This window comes from Varanus komodoensis, unplaced genomic scaffold (genome assembly GCF_004798865.1).
Source record: "Varanus komodoensis strain SLA01 unplaced genomic scaffold, ASM479886v1 scaffold1, whole genome shotgun sequence".
NCBI lineage: Eukaryota > Metazoa > Chordata > Lepidosauria > Squamata > Varanidae > Varanus > Varanus komodoensis.
In genome coordinates this window covers 56,618,624-56,637,849 of record NW_025335268.1, presented here as the reverse complement: position 1 = coordinate 56,637,849, position 19,226 = coordinate 56,618,624, and the positions used below count along the sequence as shown (strand labels likewise).

Here is a 19,226-nt window from a genome sequence, read left to right as displayed (position 1 = left end):
GAAAAGGCCCAGTGGATCTCTCCCATCTTCACCTGAGTTCTTTTCCACCAACTATTTTTTGTGAAGGGTGGGCTAGAGGGGGAGCAGGCAACTGAGCAGAGTGCAAGCAAAATTGAGGTGGGATATACTCCTTATTCTTATGCTACTTGTTACCAGTTATAGCTTCTAATCAAAAGTATAAATATTGATTTTAACTCTTTAAAAAGCTCTAGGAGGCTCCAGTCTGGGACATTTCAATGAGTACATTTTCCTTTGCCTTGTTCTGTCATTTGACTTTCCAGTGGATGCCACATTCTTTTGAGGCAAGATACATCTAGGTTTATTTTAGAAGGGCATGAAAACAGTTTTTAAATTTAATTTATTGGCTCCTGAGAGCTATTTTTTCCAGATATATACTGTATATGCTGCTGTCTGTTTATTAATATACTTAGTGCTTTTAAGATTTTACTTGAATGCTTGTATTGCTGTATCAGAAATGCAGGAAAAAAATAAAGTAACATAAGCAAAACCCCAAGCTGGTTGTCAGTACTTTACCATTTTGAATGAAATATTACCTTGACAAATGCAATTCCACTGGGTGACACTGTGATATCATGCCGAAGCCGATATAGTAAATCAGGAGATACTCTCAAAGATGTGCAGCCAAATTTAAATTCATCGTGTCTAAAAATAAGAGAAAGGGAACTTAGTCTTCAGGAACAATATAGGCCAAGTATGACCGCTAGTCCATATTACCAGATGAGAGCTTTCCATGAGCTTTCCACAGCAGTATAATACATGATTTAATTGCTCTGTACATGCTCCATATTGCTCAGCCTGTTTCAAGCTCCAGCATAACCCCATTTTAAGAAGTACCTCCTTTCTCATGTTTGCCCATCTTTCAGCTCTTCACATGCTTACCATCTTTTTGTTCATTTTTAATTATTAAGGATTTTATCCTTTATCTATTCATGAAAACTTTATAATAAAATACATGAACTAAAACAAGAATAAACTAGCAGCACAAAATACATACTTGAGAAAATTGGATGGTCTTAACTTGATACCAGAAATGACAGCAACAACAGCACTAAAAACTGCTCAAGTTTCACACAGAAAAAGTGCTTTCTAGTACCCTTCTAGGTTCTTGCTTTCTTCCAGATAAATAGGTCATGTCCACTTTTTAAATAATGTGAAAAGTTACCAGATTTTCTTTATTTTACAGAGTTTTGATCCCTGACATTAGGGATCAAATAAAGCACAGGAGTGATACCAGGTAATATATAAGCATTAAGCAATTACTTTGTTTATACAAATGATTCCACAAACTACCAAACCAGCACTAGCATTTTAATTATCATTTACTTCACTTTGGAATAGTTCCATAGCTGAAGATCTCTGTGTGGTTTACAACAACCATGGGCTTCTTACCACACCGTTACTAGAAGGCTACATTTCTACAGTATTTTTTGCAGATTTTTTGCTGTGAGAACAGATAAAGGACATACTTCAGAAATCATCAGTTAACACATTAAGGTTCAACAAAAGTGCAATGAATGTTTAGACACAAAAAGCCCTACAATTTCCAGCTTGCCAAACATAGGGCTAAGAAAAATGTTTTCTCTCTTAATTAATGCAAGCGTGAATAAGTCGTGGTCCTTCAGATGTTTAAGTGTTTAGGAACTCTTATTTTTGTTTTTCTCTACCTGTATGTGTACATGTGTGTCTGCACGTGGACAAATACATTTTTCTTTTGACATAGTCAACAGAAAAACTGCACAGAGATTTAAATGATTAATACTTACTTCCCCAAGTTCTCAACATGCCCCAAACATGTGGAAAAACAGTAGTTGTATGCTATCACTATAGACGGGTATAAAGATTGAAAATCAAGAACAAGGACAGCATTACTGTAGAAGCGGGACTCTGGCTCCATTATTAAAGGGATGCACTGAGGTGCTCTCATCTGAGCTCGCTGCTGGACACTGGGTGTCACAGCAATGTAATTCATTGGTTTAGCAATACGTAACATCATTGATTCCACACGGTACTACAAAGGAAAAACATTAATTACTGATCAAATTTTAAGACTCTATATTCATTTTTCAACACTGTACTGGAATGACTAATATTTCATATTCTTACCCTAACAAACAGAAAGACTAGAAGCAACAGGATTTCTAGTATCTTTCCCAGATGGCACCTTCCTTGCACTGACTCCTATGTTCAGAATTTGGATCCTCTGGTCTAAAGTCAGCTCTCTGGTTATTCTGTGCACCTCTCTTGCCTCATTCTAAATTATTCAGAAACTCTCCATTCACAGCTATAGTATTAACAAAGAGCCCCCAATACCACAATTTTGATACTAGGAATGTTTCATTGACTATGAGATGTAACATCAGTGAACTTGAGCTATACCCATTGGCTGTAGCTTCTGTTAGCATGGGTAGAGATTAAACTTTGAAATACAAGAATGAATGGAGAAAGCCTTTATAAATGGCCTCCTTCACAGAACAGTAATAGTGAGCAGGAGAGTGGAGTGGAGTACGGCTAGCAGTAGCTGCCAGAGAAAAGGTATCAGATAAAAAGAGAAAAGATAGATATCCCAGAACTTATTCAGGAGGATTTTTTTTTATGATTAGACCTGCCTATGAAATATTGACCCTTCTCAAAGATGCAAAATAGACCACCTCTGAGAATTACTTATTTCTTGAAATCTGAGTCCTACCTAGACAGTTTAACTTTAAGACCAACTTGAATTTGTATTTACCACATTTTCCCCAAAATAAAAAAAAGACATGTTGATTTTTCAAAAAGTTTCAGGAAAGCTTACTTGTGATCCCCTTGTTAAAACGTGCAAAAACTGAATTCCAAATAGTCGTGCCATTTCACTTGTTCGGCCAATCAAGTCCACTTGTTCTAACAGTTGAACATTCCCACGAACACGGCAAGTATAATAATCAACCATTTTCCACCTTTGAAATCAAACCACAAACACATAAAAAACTACTGAATCTGAACACAAATTAATATTCTTAAAAATGTTTGAAGGTCATAATCAACAGTTTGTGAATGTTCTCAGTAAGATGAAGGACCATATAATGCTGTTCCCTGGCTCTGCTATGGCCATCAAATGCAAAAGAATCTGAAGCCTCGACACTTGTTTTGATGACACAGTCATGATTAAGCCTGACATCTATACAGTGATCAGGGTGGAAATTTTTCCAGTGCTTTATCTTTTCTCTGGAATTAATTTCATAAGTTCATTAATAAAAATGAATATATGCCAACTGCAAATACCTATCAGGAAATTCCCACATGGAACTCAGAGACATTCTTGGAAATAAAGCCAGCATGTGGCTTTGGAACACACTAGCCTCCTGATTTAAACTAAAATAATCAAGAAAAATCTTTAATTTCCTTAAAAATCAGGAGGAGCAGGGAGCCTGGCAAGAGCCAAAGGAGCTGCTGCTGGGTGCAGAGATGCCTAAAAGAGGCCCATCTCTCCCACCAAGATTCATTTATAAGCCTTAGTCATTTTGAGTTATTCACTGAGTTAATGAATAGAAATGCATCAATTAATATAAGATATATGGATACACCAGAAAGAAAACTGCACCATGAAATTTTGCTGCACCTGAGATATGGCATTGCTAAGGCCTAGTTTACATACTACCCTTACAGTCACTCCTGTGGTCACTTTATGTGAGTAATGTCTGACGTTCAGAATCATTATCAGTAATGAATAATTCTCACACAAGTGTTACCTGCACTGAGACTGTGGAAGTATCCACTTGATCCACTACAAATTCTACCTGATAAGACAGGGAGCTGATCATGCAGCAGTGGTATAATATTTGACTTAAGTGGTAGAGAACTGAAAGGCAGGTTTCCTTGCCTGTTACTGTAGTTTTTTGAGTGGTCATCTGTGCATTCACACATGTGGGCTTTGTGCGCATGTGTGGAACTGTTTCAGGAAGATTCCAAAGCTGATGGATTAATATTCAGCCACAGGCCAGCCCATAGACATGCCTAGCGTGACAAAGGGGCTGCTGCTGAGTGATTTCCACTCACGGCGGATTGTGCCAAGGAGTGTGGGTAAGTGTGGGATAGTAACTGGTCCAGCTGTCTTGGCACATACCACCTCAAAAAGCATGTCTTCTGTCCTGCTAGGCTCTTGTCTAGGATTGAGTCCAGGGCTATGTGCCATATGGAGGACTTGAGCAAAAGAAAAAAGAAAAAAAAGACTGGAGTATTCTGGAGTGTGAGAAAAATCGCATGTCAGTACCAATGTATTTTGGGGCATATCGGAGCATTGGTCCGGAGAAGGTATGACTGAGACAGATGTATAGTGTTCATGTTTGGAGCGAGTATGTTCAGTCAAGTCTGATTAATGGCTGGGCAAGCTACGGTGAGACAGACTGTCACGGATGAAGCTATTTGTCTAGGATCTGCAGAAAGCCTGGAAGGCAGAACAGCAAAACTGGGTCCAAGCTGAGAGGAATATGGGTCAGATCTGTTAGGGCTTCAATAAGATCCTCCTTGCCTGGAGTTGGCTGAGCATCAGCACTCTCTACAATACTCTGTATCAAAGTCTCCATGAGGTGGAGGGGTGTTCAATGAGTTTTGCGGACTTTGTCAGAGGAGGCTGGAGATTGAGAGCAGTAGTGAGATCGAGGTTGCTTGGTATGGAGGAAGGCACTCAGATTCAAAGGTACAGGAAATATGTGTCTCCGTTCCAAGACCAGGTCTGGCTGTAGCAAGACTGCTGGAGATGGATTGCGGATTTCACCTACCAAGCCCAAAGTAGTTTTCAGAGGCTGAGAATGAGGTTCCTGTATTGGTTTTGGTGTAAAACAGAAGGTTGGCTCAGGTCTTGTGTTGGTACACAGGAGGCCAGGAATAGGCGGAATGTCCGTGCGTGTTTGAGCATGTTTACGGCTCTCTTTTTCCTTAGTAAGGGCGAGCAGTTTTGGAGCCTTGCTATTTTTGTCTGCTTTTTTTCAAGTTTACTGTTTTAGGAAGTTTACTATTTTAGGAGGAGGGTCTAACTTTTCCTCCTTATTAGTGGAAATAGGAGCACCTGAGGTGGACAGTTGGGCATCATCCACATGGAGGGCATAGCTCCACAATTTGTTTTCTCGCCTGTTTGGTGAAAGCCTGGCAATAGTAGCAGGGGTCAATGACATGAGTTTCTTTCAGACAATAGAGGCACGGGGCATGGCTGTATGTAGGAGGAAGTTTACTGCCACATGTCACGCAATTGTGGAACGGGGCTTTAAGCACCACTTTGTTTGACGAAGCTGCAGTAAGGGAGAGAAGAGGCAAGGATAATATATTTTTTTCTTTTCTTGCTTCTAGTGAGAAGTGAGAAAAAAAACTGGTATTACAGGAGTCTGAGAAGTAGTAGAGAAATGAACAACTTTGCAAGTTGTTCTTTCTGAAACAGCTCCACACATGCATGCAGAGACCACATGTCTGATGCACAGAGACCATGAAGAATAATGATGTGAATAAAAAGTTGGATTTTGCCCAAGATTGATAGCATATTTATTAATCATCTACCAGGAGGCAACTTGCTTTCATTTTTCCTTGCCAATTAAGTTTTTCATCCAATTTTTAAAGATACATAAAGAATTACATTTTGTATCAGGAAGCATACTCCAAAATGCTCAGAAAATGGGCAATTACCTGTAGACATCTGCCTTGTTGTCAAACCAGTCAGACAGAACACGAGAAGTAAAAAGTGGAAAACGCTCATGGAGTATATGAAAGCCCACATTTTCAAAGCTATAGTTAGTTAGAGCCACCTAAAACAAGAAAAAACCTTGTATGATCACATGCTTATATTATCTGTACCCAAAGCTGTGGTGGTGGTGGGGTCAGGAAAGTGACAAGTACACCAGTGCAGGGAATGGGTTAAAAATGGTCACAACTTTATAGGTTACTAGAATAGCTTGTTGTCCATGAAGAAGCCACCCTAGGAAAATTGGTCCAGGTTCATGTGACATGACAATCCATCACAGCGAGCAACCCATGATTGGTTTTGTATTGTGGAAACCCAGTCAATGAATGCTAGTCTTTTGGATAGCACGGGGCTCTCTATTTACCATTACAAAAAGGCAAAAATAAATATTTAAGCTGGAAGCAACACAAGGGCTTCTGCAGATAAAGAAACTCAGAAATTTGGTTAGTAGACTGCAATTGCTTAAAACTAAACCTGGCCATGAAACACGGAGAAAAGGTTGGTTGAGCGGAATACACAGAGGACAGATGTTAGCTAACAGCCAAATTCTACTAAGAGGAAGAGCTTCCACTCTGACTGCTGGCTGATCTTTAGAGATTCTCCTTCCTCCTCATCCTCCTGTACCATTGCTGACCCCATTTAGGAAATTTCATCAACCCTGTATGTAGCATTTGCAGGGAGCTGAAAGGAAGGGTGGGGGTGGCAAGGAAATATACTTCTTTTAACTACCTTCTGTCCGCATGACTCTACAAGGAACCCCTTAGCAATAATAAACAAGATAATAGAAAACCACAGACATCAAAATATTTCAACAGATTCCATATTTCTTATATTGACAGAAGCATATGAATATTCTAGGTGGGGAAAAGGAGATACAAATTTGTAAAGCTACATAAAATGGAAAGTATAGGAAGTGGATTATTTTAAAGTAAAAATAGCAAGAGTCTTAAATAATGTAAAAACTAATACATTTATTCAGCTTATATGAACACTGTTCATTTAATCAGATTTACTTTTCAGAAATACAGCGTCCACAAAGCTTATGCTAGAATAAATGTATTTGCTTTAAGGTGCTATAAGATTATTTGCTGCTTGTGCTGCAACAAGCATGGCCACTTCTCTGGAAAATTGTTTAAAATATTTTGTTTTGATGTTGTAAACAATGCATAAATAATTGAAGTCAAGATTGTTGGATTTTTAATGTTTATATTTATTGTAATTTATTGTTGTAAGCCGCCCCGAGGCTTCGGCGAATGGGGCAGCATAAAAATGTTTTAATAAATAATAAATAAATAAATTCTATAGATCAATTTAATTACATATCAGCCTTCGGCAATCCTCAATCCAATTTTGTTAGACTTTACCTCATTTCGCATAATTCTCCAGATATTTAGTACAACCCGTCCAACAATGTTTATTTCACTCATTGTATCAGCCCCATATTCATCTTGATCTGAAGCAAATCTATTTTCTTTCTTATCATCTAAAACAATAAATGGAGAATATTCTAACAGCTTAATCAACACTGCAATGAAATCCAAGGATATATTTATTAAAAGAAAATAATGAGTGTGAAACAATACACCAGGAAAATAGTGACCTATTATTTTGCCATATGCCACAACTTATGCCATAGTTAGGTTTGCCTTCTCCCACTCCTGTTTACATATGCCCCAAATGCCATTGTCTAACATTCTTGTTACAGCTATACTGATAGCCTGTTATCCATGTTCTTAAAGAAAAAGATTTGTTCATTATTCTAATAGTATTAAAAAAAATTCTTTAGCAGCAAATGGAAAGGTCCTGTACTAAGCTGATTGTGTACCACCTTGCTAGAAAGGGCTTGAACGCAGGCAGCACACACAGCTGCACACATTTCAGAAAGTAGTAAAATGAGGCAAGCATAAAAATGTTAATGGCTTTATATACAAATTAAAATTGCAGCTTGTTGCAATGACTTGTAATGTTAGAACCCCAAACATACCTGGAACACGAGAGATCATCTGGCATAAATCAACACCAAGGGCAGCTGCTCTGTGTAAGAGGTAACCCCAAGAATGCATTTGGACTTCATAGCCTAATAAAATATCAGGATCGTACCTAAAAGAGAAAATATATTTCTTCATAGAAATAACCATTTAAATGTCTAATAATTTATATACTGAATTTAAATCTCTGATAAATTTGTCCTGCTAACTTTATTTCAAAGAGCATAGAAACAAACACACCTCCAGATCTAGAAAGCACAACCTGCATGGAAGAGGTTTTATCACATACATCTGTTGTACTAGATAAGCAGAACTTTGCAAAGTTGATGGGCTGGGTAAAAATGTTATATTTAGTTAGCCATTTACTAAGTGTAATTCCATACATCACACAGAAGCTTGTACACAACCTCAGGTTTAAAGTATTGTATATGATATTTCTCTAGATGAGTTCTAGCACTTGCAGATATTCTATTAAATATTCTATTAAACAATTATGAACATCAATTATTAGTGCCCAATTTACTTGTGATGGTGGGTGGTGCAGGCATTTGGAACATGGGGGGTCCAGAGGGAAGAGAATGAATTTAGAGTCTACCAGTTCCTACTCTTCTTTTCAGCACTACAGAGATACAGCCCCCACTCCCGAAAGGATTTCTGGGAAAGGGCAGAGAAAAATAATAATTGTTTCTGAAAGATGTGAATAGCTATTCTACAATACATAAAATGTGCTTTATGGAAAAAAGCACAGCTTTACAGTAGGAATTATTCATGTAATTCCAATACACAAATACATAGTTTGAAATGAAAAAGTACCCCTGCTATCTTAGTGCTATACTATTTTTGGAAGCCTACACTTAACATCATGGGTCCTTAAACTACGGCCTGTGGGCCGGCTACAGCCTGCCATGCTCATTCACCTGGCCTGCCTCAGAGCTTTTAAACTTGCTTGAAGAAAACGATCTCTGAGTGAGTCCAAAAGCTCTGAGCTGGTGCAGGCTTTCTTTGAAACTGAGAAGAGAGCTGACACACGCACCTAATTGTAAAAGCTCAACTGCGTGTGCGCCTGCCCCCTCCACCCCACTGCATGAATATACAGAGGAATACGGAGCGGGAAACAGAAGGGAGGAGGGTGGAAGAGAGAGAGAGAGACAAAGACACTAAAAAAGATTGAAGGTAAGAAAAATATAACATTTAAAAAATATTTTTAATTATGTGAGCCATGTCCCTTGCTGAGCCCGGGGGTAGCCGCTTGACGGCAGTGGTGGCTCACCCATAGAAGGCAGCCCCTGGGCTTGGCAAGGCGGCTGCAGGTTGCAGCGGAGGCGTGGGAACTGCAGCCTTCTATGGGGGAGCCGCCACTGCTGCCGTCAAGCGGCTGCTCCTGGGCTCAGTGAGGCGGCCACAGCTTGCCCACAGCTTGGGCTCTTTCCCACCTCATCTTGGGCTTCTGCTGCAGCCTGAGGGAGCGGAGCAAACATTTTAAATTTTAGTTAATTTTTAAATGTTAATTATTTTAATTAATTCTAATTTTAATTAATTTTAAATGCTACTTCTTTTTAATTAATTTTTAATGTGTGGTGTGCATAGGAATTCGTTCATATTTTTTTCAAACTATAGTCTGGCCCTCCAACAGTCTGAGGGACAGTGAACTGGTCCCCTGTTTAAAAAGTTTGAGGACCCCTGCTTAATATAGACCATGCTTACTCATGCTGATACCATGAACTATTTCTGGGGTGAGGGGGGAATAGATATTTTAGTCTGGTGCAGCAATACAACATATGTCTTGTGGCTCCTTAAATGTTAGCGGTTACTTTGACACAAGCTTTCATGGATACTCCTCACTCCATCAAATGTGTAAAATGAATTACACTTTTCCTTACCTTCATCGGTCTTGTGAAAATGTGATGCACATTTCATTTTCACAATACATACCTTGAAAAGAGCTCAGCAGCATTACTATTGCAATCCACAGACTTTTATATAGCATTTTAATGTGTTCAAAACAACTTCATGAGGCAATCTGTTATTCCCATTTTTTTAGGCTTCCCCAACTTGAAGCCCTCTGGATGGTTTGGGCTGCAACTGCCACCATCGCTCATCACTGGCTATGCTTACTGAGGCTGACACCAGTTAAAGCCCAAGACTTTAAAGCCCAAGAAGGGCATTATGTTAAAGAAGACTAGTTTATAGTGCCTGGAATTCAAAGAACAATTTTAGGCTTGCTCAATATAATTTGTCTTTTTTTCTTTAAAACTGAGGATCGTTATGCCATAACATAAGCTCCTCAGTTTTTAAAAGGATGTGCCATATATAATGGAAAGATTGCTATTCATTATACAGCAGTTAAAAGCCCAAGTCAATAGTCACACAAACTAGTTACATGATTCTTTGACTTCTACTTAAGAAATCATTTGCCTGGCACAGATACAATGGACACAGTAGGGCTGTTACTGGCAACATTTAGGCAGAAAGATAACTAGAGATTCCATATGGGGCTTTTACATATAGTTGTGATTTGTGTCATCAGTGTAGTTAAAATAAAAAGATAGGGGAACAATCATATAAATCATGTAAATAATCACCATGTGGAAGCTCTAGTTCTCACAAGCAAGGTACTATTGGAGCCCTCCGTGATCTGTGTTCAGGTGTGATAAAGTATTTCTCTCAAAGTTTAAGTAGGTTTTTCTCACAGCAACAATTGTTGAGTTGCCTGGTGACATAGGTTAAGGTTTGCCAGTAAAACATTAGATAGAATTATTGGCATAGTGGGATAAATGAGGGTACATGTTTCAAAAACTATTTTGCATGTACTTATCCAGAAACTAAGGAATATTTATAATCAGAATGAAATCAGAATGAAAACACAAAGAACAAACAGTACCGAAATTGTATACCTGTATCAGGACTGTACCATATCAAGTATGCTTCATACAAAATATTCTGTCTATATAGAAAATGAATCCCAAGTACAGATTAACTACCTCTGAGGTCTGAGTACAAATTAACCACCTCTGAGGTCTGATTTAGATGCATTACTGATGGAAGAATGTGCACAATTTCTCACATAGCAAGAAGTCATAAGTATTCCTTAGATCCCTGAGTAAAGTTAACATACCATGTATCAAACTTAGTTTGCTGTAATTTCATGCTTATTCTTTCCACCTGAGTTTTTCTGTAATATGACATCCCACACCCAGTTGATTTTTCCCATGCAACAAGGTTTCTAAGGCTTTTTTTCAGAAAAGGCCTGGGCAAACCACTTAAGAAGCAGTCTCTAACCTGACATGAAATAATTCTGCCAAATATTGTGGCAGGTATCTATAAAATAATCATCTGTATAATTTTAACTAACTCTTCCACTTTCTTGTCACCTTATGAGCAAAGGACCAGGGCTGGGGAGGACATGGGGGAGAGCATTCTTGTCACCTAAGACATTACCAGTCGTTCATTATTTCACTGGGGGGAAAATCGTCTTAATTCTTTTCAAGAGCTTGGTCTGTCATTAACTGCCCAGAGAGCCTTGGCTATTTAATAAATATTCTAGATTGTCCTCATGAACCTCATGACTGATGGACTAATAAATCTCTCTAGACTAGCTATCATATATAGTGAAGACTGTTAACTGGAAGGCTGCAATTGGTTTCAAACATTCTACAGGATTTTAATTTTGCAGCTCGGAAAAAAATAACAAAAAACAATATAGTTATCACATTTCTTGATTCTTTCTTTTTGTGTATATTTTGTTTTGAATATCCTGACTAGAAGTCTTTTTTAAATGAGGACTTAGTATTTTTAGGCATCTACCTGATTCTGTTCTGGAAGCCACTTCACAGTGCAACAGTATTCAAACTTGTGAACCTGTCCTAGACAAGTGTACCATGGGCCCAAGTGGCTGTTGCTCCTCCTGAGCCCTGTTTAAATAGCTGATATTCCTTTTCCTTAGAAAATCTTTTCTAAATTGTATGATTTATGCTAGAAGAAACTGCAGGGCATTCAAATGCGTAGAAAATTACTTGGCAAGAATCATCCATTAGTAATGTTAAGGTTTTTTTGATTTGTCAAAATATTTTCAGATTCTTAAATATAGATGTTTCAAATAGAAACTAGTGTTGTTTCCTTTTTATAAAAATACAGTTTTCCATTTTTAAATTAATTCATCAGATTTTTGAAAAATTTTATCATATGGATGCCATCATTTTCAGTTTTTCTTCAATATGGTCAAAAGAATCCAGGAAAATATCCACAGTTGAAAGGATAGTGCCAGCATTTTTATAACAGTTGTTATCATCTTGAATTCTTGTGAAAATATGTTATAATGGATAGGAACCATGGATTAATAGTAGTACATTTGGTTTATATACAGACATTGCAAAACTCAAAAATCTTAAGTTAAAAGGAACTCTGGTACTTGATGATGGGAAAGACTCCTGTCTGTGATACTGATGAGGCACTGTCCTTCAAAGTAAGGAACAGGAAGGTAGATGGAAAAATGTTCAGACCTATCTATGCATCCTGTGAAGTTTTATAAATCTTTATTCTGTCTGCTCACAGAAAGCTTTGTCAAATCTTGGCCAAATTAGGCAGAGACTGAAATAGAGGTTTATGTGGAACTGAAACTCTAGTGGCATTTACTGTTTCATGCTATCACTAATCCAAACAATTGTTCACTTCATCTGTGCAAATGTGTGTCAGAACACTGTTTTGTTTTGTTATTTTTAATGTAGTCGTTTAAAGTAGATGGGTGGATGCCAGGAAGTACTTCCTGACAGTTAGGACCTCTAGGGTATGGAATGGGCTTCCCTGGGAGATGGTAGAACCCCCAACAGTGAGGGTGTTTAAGCACAGGCTGGACATGCACATGGTAGGCATGAGTGGAGCCAGCTGGAGCTGGGGGTCAGACTAGATGGCCCAGGAGATCCCTTTTGACTCACTCTGTTTCTATGTCTATGTTTCTAATGTAACCACCACATCAGGGAATATATTCATGCTTTATATGTAATAGTATCGCAGCAAACTCTAGCAAGTCACTTCATTTGATTGTTCGTTCAGATCTCTATGGTTTTACTTAATTGTACCAGGTTTTTAAAAGCAGAATGTCTAGAACAGGGGTCTCAAACTCAACTTACCTGGCGGCCGCTGGAAGTAAAGTCTGGGTGAGGCTGGGCCGCATCAAGTATTCCACCACTGCAGTGGTGGTGGGCCGCTCATCCCACGGCCGGCCCGGGCGCTACCGGTGCTTTGAAGCCACAGGGCCCCTCCCCCTTGCCCTGCCCGTCCCGGCAATTGGCCTGCGGGTCACGAATTTGAGACCCCTGATCTAGAATAACTACTCCTGGGATTACATTTTGGAAAAAATGCATAGGTTTAGCATGCATTCCAATGAGAAAGCTCATAAGCCTCCAAACCTGGATATCCTAAGTGTTATGAGCATCCTAAGCAAGTCAGGAGCATGGAGGTGAACTTCACTTCCCTGCTTCTCCCACTCTACAATAGTTACCTGATCTCAGCCATCAAGCTGAGGAGCTTCTGGCAGGGATGCACACGCGTGACAAGGCAGGGGCATGAATGCACAGAGATTGTTCTCTCCAAAACGATCTCCTTGTGAGCAAGCCAGCACCCCGCCCTGCACATGGCAAGACACCAGCTTGCTCGCAAGAAAACAGTTTTGGACTCGATTTCTTTGCAAGCAAACTGGCGCCTCGGCATGGTGCGCATGTGCGTGCACGCATGTGGTAAGCTATGGCAGGCCGTATCCAGCCTGTGGGCCATAGTTTGAAGACCCCTGGCTTAGTACTTGAGCAATCTTAATGCATTACTGTGGGCATCTCCAGCTAGCAGAGTTTCTTCATTCCATCATAAATTACCAGCAAATGGAATGAAATTCAAGAAATCTGTTCCATTTGGGAATCACCAAGGATATACCACTGTTAGTTCAAGTGATACATTACTGGGTTTATTTATTAGATTGCCCAGAACTATATTTACATTATATTCTTGAGTTATTTCAGAGAATGAAAAATTAAACTATGACAGATTCAGGTATTTACTTGGAGCACATGGTGATAAACTGTAATTGAGAATTGATAAGCTGTGGATTTGCTCATTCATCCCTTTTATCTTCCAAGGCAGTTATGAGAAGACTCTACCAGCCATAGTTAGTACTTCTTCCAAACCCTAAACTATGATTAACATTAATAATAGTTCATGGGAACGAGAAACATTTGTAAACAGTATTTTGAAACTGTCATATTTCCATTGATGATGATAAAGATTAAGCATAGTTTGTCATGTATGAACTACACAAGTCACTGTTAATAATTTAAAAAATGGTTCATTGTGACCATGCCATAGTGGGACAGAAGTGTAAAAACTTGAGGCTCATTGTAGAGTAGTGCTTGTAATGCTATCTAGAGATGTTCAGGCCAACTCTGTGTCAAAGGACTCCTTCCTACAGTTCTTTTCCCAGAAATGGGAAACTTTCTACAGTCTTTGCATTAGTTACAAAGGTCAACACAAATGTTTCATGATACTAGAACTGAAGTAATTACACATCTTACTAAACAAATTCCTTTAACAAACCAGGAATTTCTCAAATCAACAGATTTTCTATTTAATTCAGTTAAATTGCATTTGTATTACATAATGATTAGAAACAAAAACCATTTTGTTTAATATCTATTAAAGTTCAAATCTTAGCCTCCAATAATTGGGAGTGAAAGTAGAGAAAGACAGGTTAAGACCCTAGTAAGGTATCCCAGCCAAACTGGGAATGCATTTACTTGAAAGAAGTTCCCATTGATTTCAACAAAATGCAAAAATGACACATACTTTTATGATAAGTGGAAAAGCTGCCTAAAAAGTCTCCTGTTCACTTTCTTACAGAAGCAGTATAAACTGCTATTTTTCAGGAGTAAACATACTTTACTCAAAATATTTGATGATATATATTATACCCCATTTGTTGCATAGAGATTGCGAGCAGGTATATAGCACCTCAATAAACATTTACCGGGTGGAAACTGAATTGTTATGTCCACCATGAAGATTTTAGAAATCAGTGTGCTTTCTTCATTCAATGAAGCTTCATCTGGTGATCTTCAAAAAGAAAAATAGTAATAATGTGCTGTTCTTTGTCATATCTTTACATGTAGTCAAATGATTCTTTTCCCAAATGCTGAAAAACTTTAAAACAAACAAACAAACCAACAGCAGTTGCTTGTTACTTCCAAGTTGTTTCCTAAGCCAGACGGAGCAGCGGATTCCCAAAAAAGAGAAAGATAAAATTAATGTCCTTACCTGTAATTTTGTCTTCTCTGAACAGGAATCCGCTGCTTCGTCAGGACCCACCCTGTGCTGGTTGCTTTCAGCAACTCTAGTATTCTGGATTCCTGGATTTGGTCAATGCCATTTCATCAGAAGTTTTCTAGTTGGAAAAAGAGAGAATTGCAAATGTACTCTGCCTAGTACACATTTTCCTTGAAATGTATTCCAGCCAGATGCCTCTAAGTTTATTTTTCTTGGTAACATTAGTATTTTGAAGCTTTGGCAGTTGACCTGAAGAAAGACACACCTGAAGTTCTATAGATGAATAATCTTAAGGTGCTATAAAAATTGGTTAGAAACTAAGAAAGGGCAACCAAGTTTTCCAAACCTGGAAAGCAAGAGTTTCCCACTGGGAGAAGAAATATGTAAAAAATAAAATAAAGTAAAATCACATCCCTAGCTTTTATGCCTATTTAAGTCTAAAAACAACAAATTTTGCCACAAATTTGTTAAAAGAAACCCTACTTATGACAGTGCTTTCTTTTATTTGTATTATAATATGTTTTAAGTCCTGCATCTTTTAAGTGTGGTATATATTTGGGAGATAGTATTACTTCAGTAAGATTGATGAGAGAGGTTTGTTTGGATAGTTGCATAAAGTATCTTAGACAATAAATATATCTATTGTGAGCAGTGAAAGCAGAGATTTCCAAGAAATGAAACTTTTTAAATTTTGGGAAAGAAAAGTAGGGAGGACTAGTAGTTAAGAAGCTTATTTAGAAGTCCAGAGTCGGAAAAAATAGAACACAGATGTGCTACCTTTTAACAATATTCACTACCTCCTGGAAAAGTGCTCTCTCATCAGTAGCATATGTGACTTCCAATCCTGAGAGACCAGACCTTGTAAGTAGAGGAGCATGTTCTCTGTTACCTGAAAAGCAAATTAAAAGGCTTTTTATATCTAGAAAAAAATTACTATTATGCTGAAGAAAAATAATTAACAATTAAAATTATTTAACATCGTTCACATCTCTCCTCACCTACGCCCACAGCCTTGCCCCACTTCTGCTCGCAGAGAATGAAATAGTTTACAGCAATTTCATATTGGAAAGATATGTTGGAAGTCATAAATATAAATTTTGTAGAACTTTATTCCATACTAAGTACATTGCATATTAAGTGGCTCAAGAGCTCTCTGCAATACTTAAATGTTTCTGAACTATCTCAAGGACATACCTAGCAAAATAAAAACTTGGTGGTACCTCCCCAAGCTTTATTTTGATACCTTGGGAAGGAAAATTTGTTTTCCGCACCCCATTCAAATGATACTAAACAAACTCATTTGAAAATAAATTTCTTGAGCAATTTTTATTTTTACCTTCTCCCCACAAGCTTTGCAATGCATACATTTTCAGCAGTTACAAGTTTATAATCTGCTTGACTCAAGGAACAATAGAAGCTTTTTATACTCACAATAGACAAGTTATGTTTAAAGGACTTTGTAAGACCAATGCTACATAACTCATATTCTGTAGAAAGTACAAATCTTGCTAGCCCCCATGCAGAGAGCTGGGTAAAAAATGGCTGCATTAGAATTTACAACAGACCTTCCTGACCATGATGCCTTGGTGTCCAGCCACTGCTGCTCTCCATACAACTTCCTTCATGGGCCAGGGTGTACATTTCAAGGCATCCTCCTGTGATTTGCCCTGATATTTTTCAGGGACTACCAAGTTCCTTATACTTGGTATGAGCAGAAGAATTGTAAGAGAGTCTGGGGCAGAAGGTAGTTATTTTGTACCTCAGCATGAGAAAGCTTCACTTTGCAGAAGATGCTGAGGCAGTGACAGATCAGCAGTGACCACGCACAGAGCTTGCGTGGTGGATAATGGGTCAACTAAACTTTGAGTTTTGAGGAAACCTTGCTGCCTGTGTACAGGTAAGCATGACAATCCAGTATTTAAACTGCTAAAATGAATTAGTAGTTAAAGCCAAACAATTACTGACAGAACCCTTATCAATCCAAGCCATTACAAGTAAATATGAAAAGAAAGTTACACAAAACCAAAACAACCTCAAAGGCTCTGAAGCAAAATTAAGTCAAGACTATACAGAAGAACTGTCTTTTCCATCAACTTCAATTTGTTTTGTTGATCATAGCTTATCATAAAAACCCAATATTAGCTAATATGTTTCTAGAATTTAAAAAGATTGTAGGATTTAAAGACATGTAAGATTTAACCACAAGCTAGATCTTCAGTAACATCTCAAATAAACCAATAGATGCTTCACAGAAAAACGCCAACACTCAATACTAATAAATGAAGGACTCTGCAACATTCCTTGTTAGCACAACTTCTGTTTACTAAAGAAAATGTGTTGAATCTAATGAAATTTTGCTATGTAGTCTGAGTCATACATTCTCTTTTCAGAATTTATCAAGGCAGCCTCCAGAAAGTCAGGATAATTTAACACAATGATCAATCATAAAAGTGAAAATATAAAATAAAATTCTACCAAAGTATACCAAAGTAAGAACAGGAAACTAGTTTTCTTAATATCTATAAATAAAAGTGGATGAAAGATGCAAGTTTTGCCACAATACTTAATTTATTTTTCTCAGATCTTTAAAGACAGACATTAATGTATTTAATAAAACATATCACATAGTTTAATATTTTATGGTAAATATCAAATCCTATGGGGGGTTACTAGCCTAAACCAGTGGTACTCAACCTTTAACAGCTGGAGAGCCACTTTACCATTAATTGTTGTTGCAGAGAATAAGACAAAGCATTACTATTGCAACGTTTGCATCATGATGTTACTGTAAATTGTGATGGTGCTGTGTCAATGCAAAACATCACTTATTGAAATACTATATGACACATCATCCTTTTTCCCACCACTATAAACTCCATTTTCTACTAGCTGCTGGGAAAAAGAGGGAAGTTTCCCCATTCTCTCCCCCATGGCTGCTGGGTTTTAGGTGTTTTCTATTCTTACCTGTGGGGGGGATCCCAGCAGCTCCTTCGCTTTCCTCCTATGGGAGGAGGTACTTCAATGACTCCCACACTGCTGGTCCTTTGGTCAGTGCTCCCCGCGCTGCCTGATAGAGTGGAGCGCCGATCAGATGCCTACACTGCGAGAGCCGCCTGTAGGGCCTCAAGAGCATCCGGCTCTAGAGCCACAGGTTGAGTATCACTGGTCTAAACAAAGCCAGAAAGGTACAATACAATAAGGGCCCTGTTTAGACCCTACAAAGATCAGAGAAAACCATACAACAACCCTTTTGCAACATTTAACATAATTAATTTCCTATTTCTGCTTAAACCAATGTTGACACATTACCAAAGCTGCTATTCTTGAACAGCCCCACAAAGGTAAAAGGAGCTGGTCTAGCACAAGGGTTTTGAGGACTGCCAGCTAAGACTTGCTTTCCTCTTTATATCTTCAGGACTCTGCAGGAGCATGCTACAAAATATTAAACACTGGTTTAACATATATCTGGTTGATACTGAAGTATTATAGCCCTTGCAAATTTCATAGGAAGATATAAGGTGGAAACCACTACTATACTTCCCATGACTCTAAAGTGAGATGACATGAATTTAAACACTAACAAAAATTGTTCAGCTCTCCATTTATCATATTGTTTAACACCTGAATACAATGAAAATCGAAATGTTGAAGTGAATATCTAAAGAAAACAAAAATGAAATATGAACCTTGGCTTGAGATTGTTCTTGTTCTGTCCTTATCAATCACTATAGCACCAGTGATGTCCTTTTTATCAATACTGGGCAATGGTGTGTCAGATGAGATGCAGTAGAATAAAGCACAGATTGGATCAAATTCAGGATCTGCCTCCAAATCTCTTCTTGTTCGAGCATGTAACTCTAGACTAAGCAATGTAAGATGCTGAACCTAAGGAAAAGATATAAATTGTTATTTTCTTAAAACATCTTTCAAATAAAGCAACAAATGAAAAACATTATAGACAGCAATCAGCTATGAACATGTCAATTAATTTCACATACAGATAAAAATAATCTCACATTTCTTTACGAAACTAAGAAGACCTAAAAAAACCCCTAATTGCCATAAGACCTTTGTTTTGTATTTTTTGCTGTATTTTATTGTTGTTTTTAACATGTTACTGGTTTTTATTCTGTTTTTATTGTTTTTATCTTGTGGTTGTGAGCTGCCCAAAGGTGTTGTGGCACAATTGGGCAGCATACAAATGTTTT

General features: G+C 37.9%; 1 protein-coding gene across 2 annotated transcripts in view; it reads right to left on the bottom strand.

The window, feature by feature from the left end:
• The window catches only part of REV3L (REV3 like, DNA directed polymerase zeta catalytic subunit), a 73,863-nt gene that overhangs the window by 9,998 nt on the left and 44,639 nt on the right, over window positions 1-19,226 (bottom strand). For both annotated transcript variants that reach the window (XM_044426290.1, XM_044426300.1), the window contains 8 exons: window positions 18,705-18,903; window positions 15,796-15,907; window positions 7,710-7,825; window positions 7,090-7,208; window positions 5,671-5,789; window positions 2,813-2,954; window positions 1,785-2,029; window positions 555-663 (listed from right to left, as the gene is read on the bottom strand). In XM_044426290.1, the coding sequence (XP_044282225.1) occupies window positions 555-663; window positions 1,785-2,029; window positions 2,813-2,954; window positions 5,671-5,789; window positions 7,090-7,208; window positions 7,710-7,825; window positions 15,796-15,907; window positions 18,705-18,903 (1,161 nt within the window). The remainder of the gene's footprint in view (window positions 1-554; window positions 664-1,784; window positions 2,030-2,812; window positions 2,955-5,670; window positions 5,790-7,089; window positions 7,209-7,709; window positions 7,826-15,795; window positions 15,908-18,704; window positions 18,904-19,226) is intronic.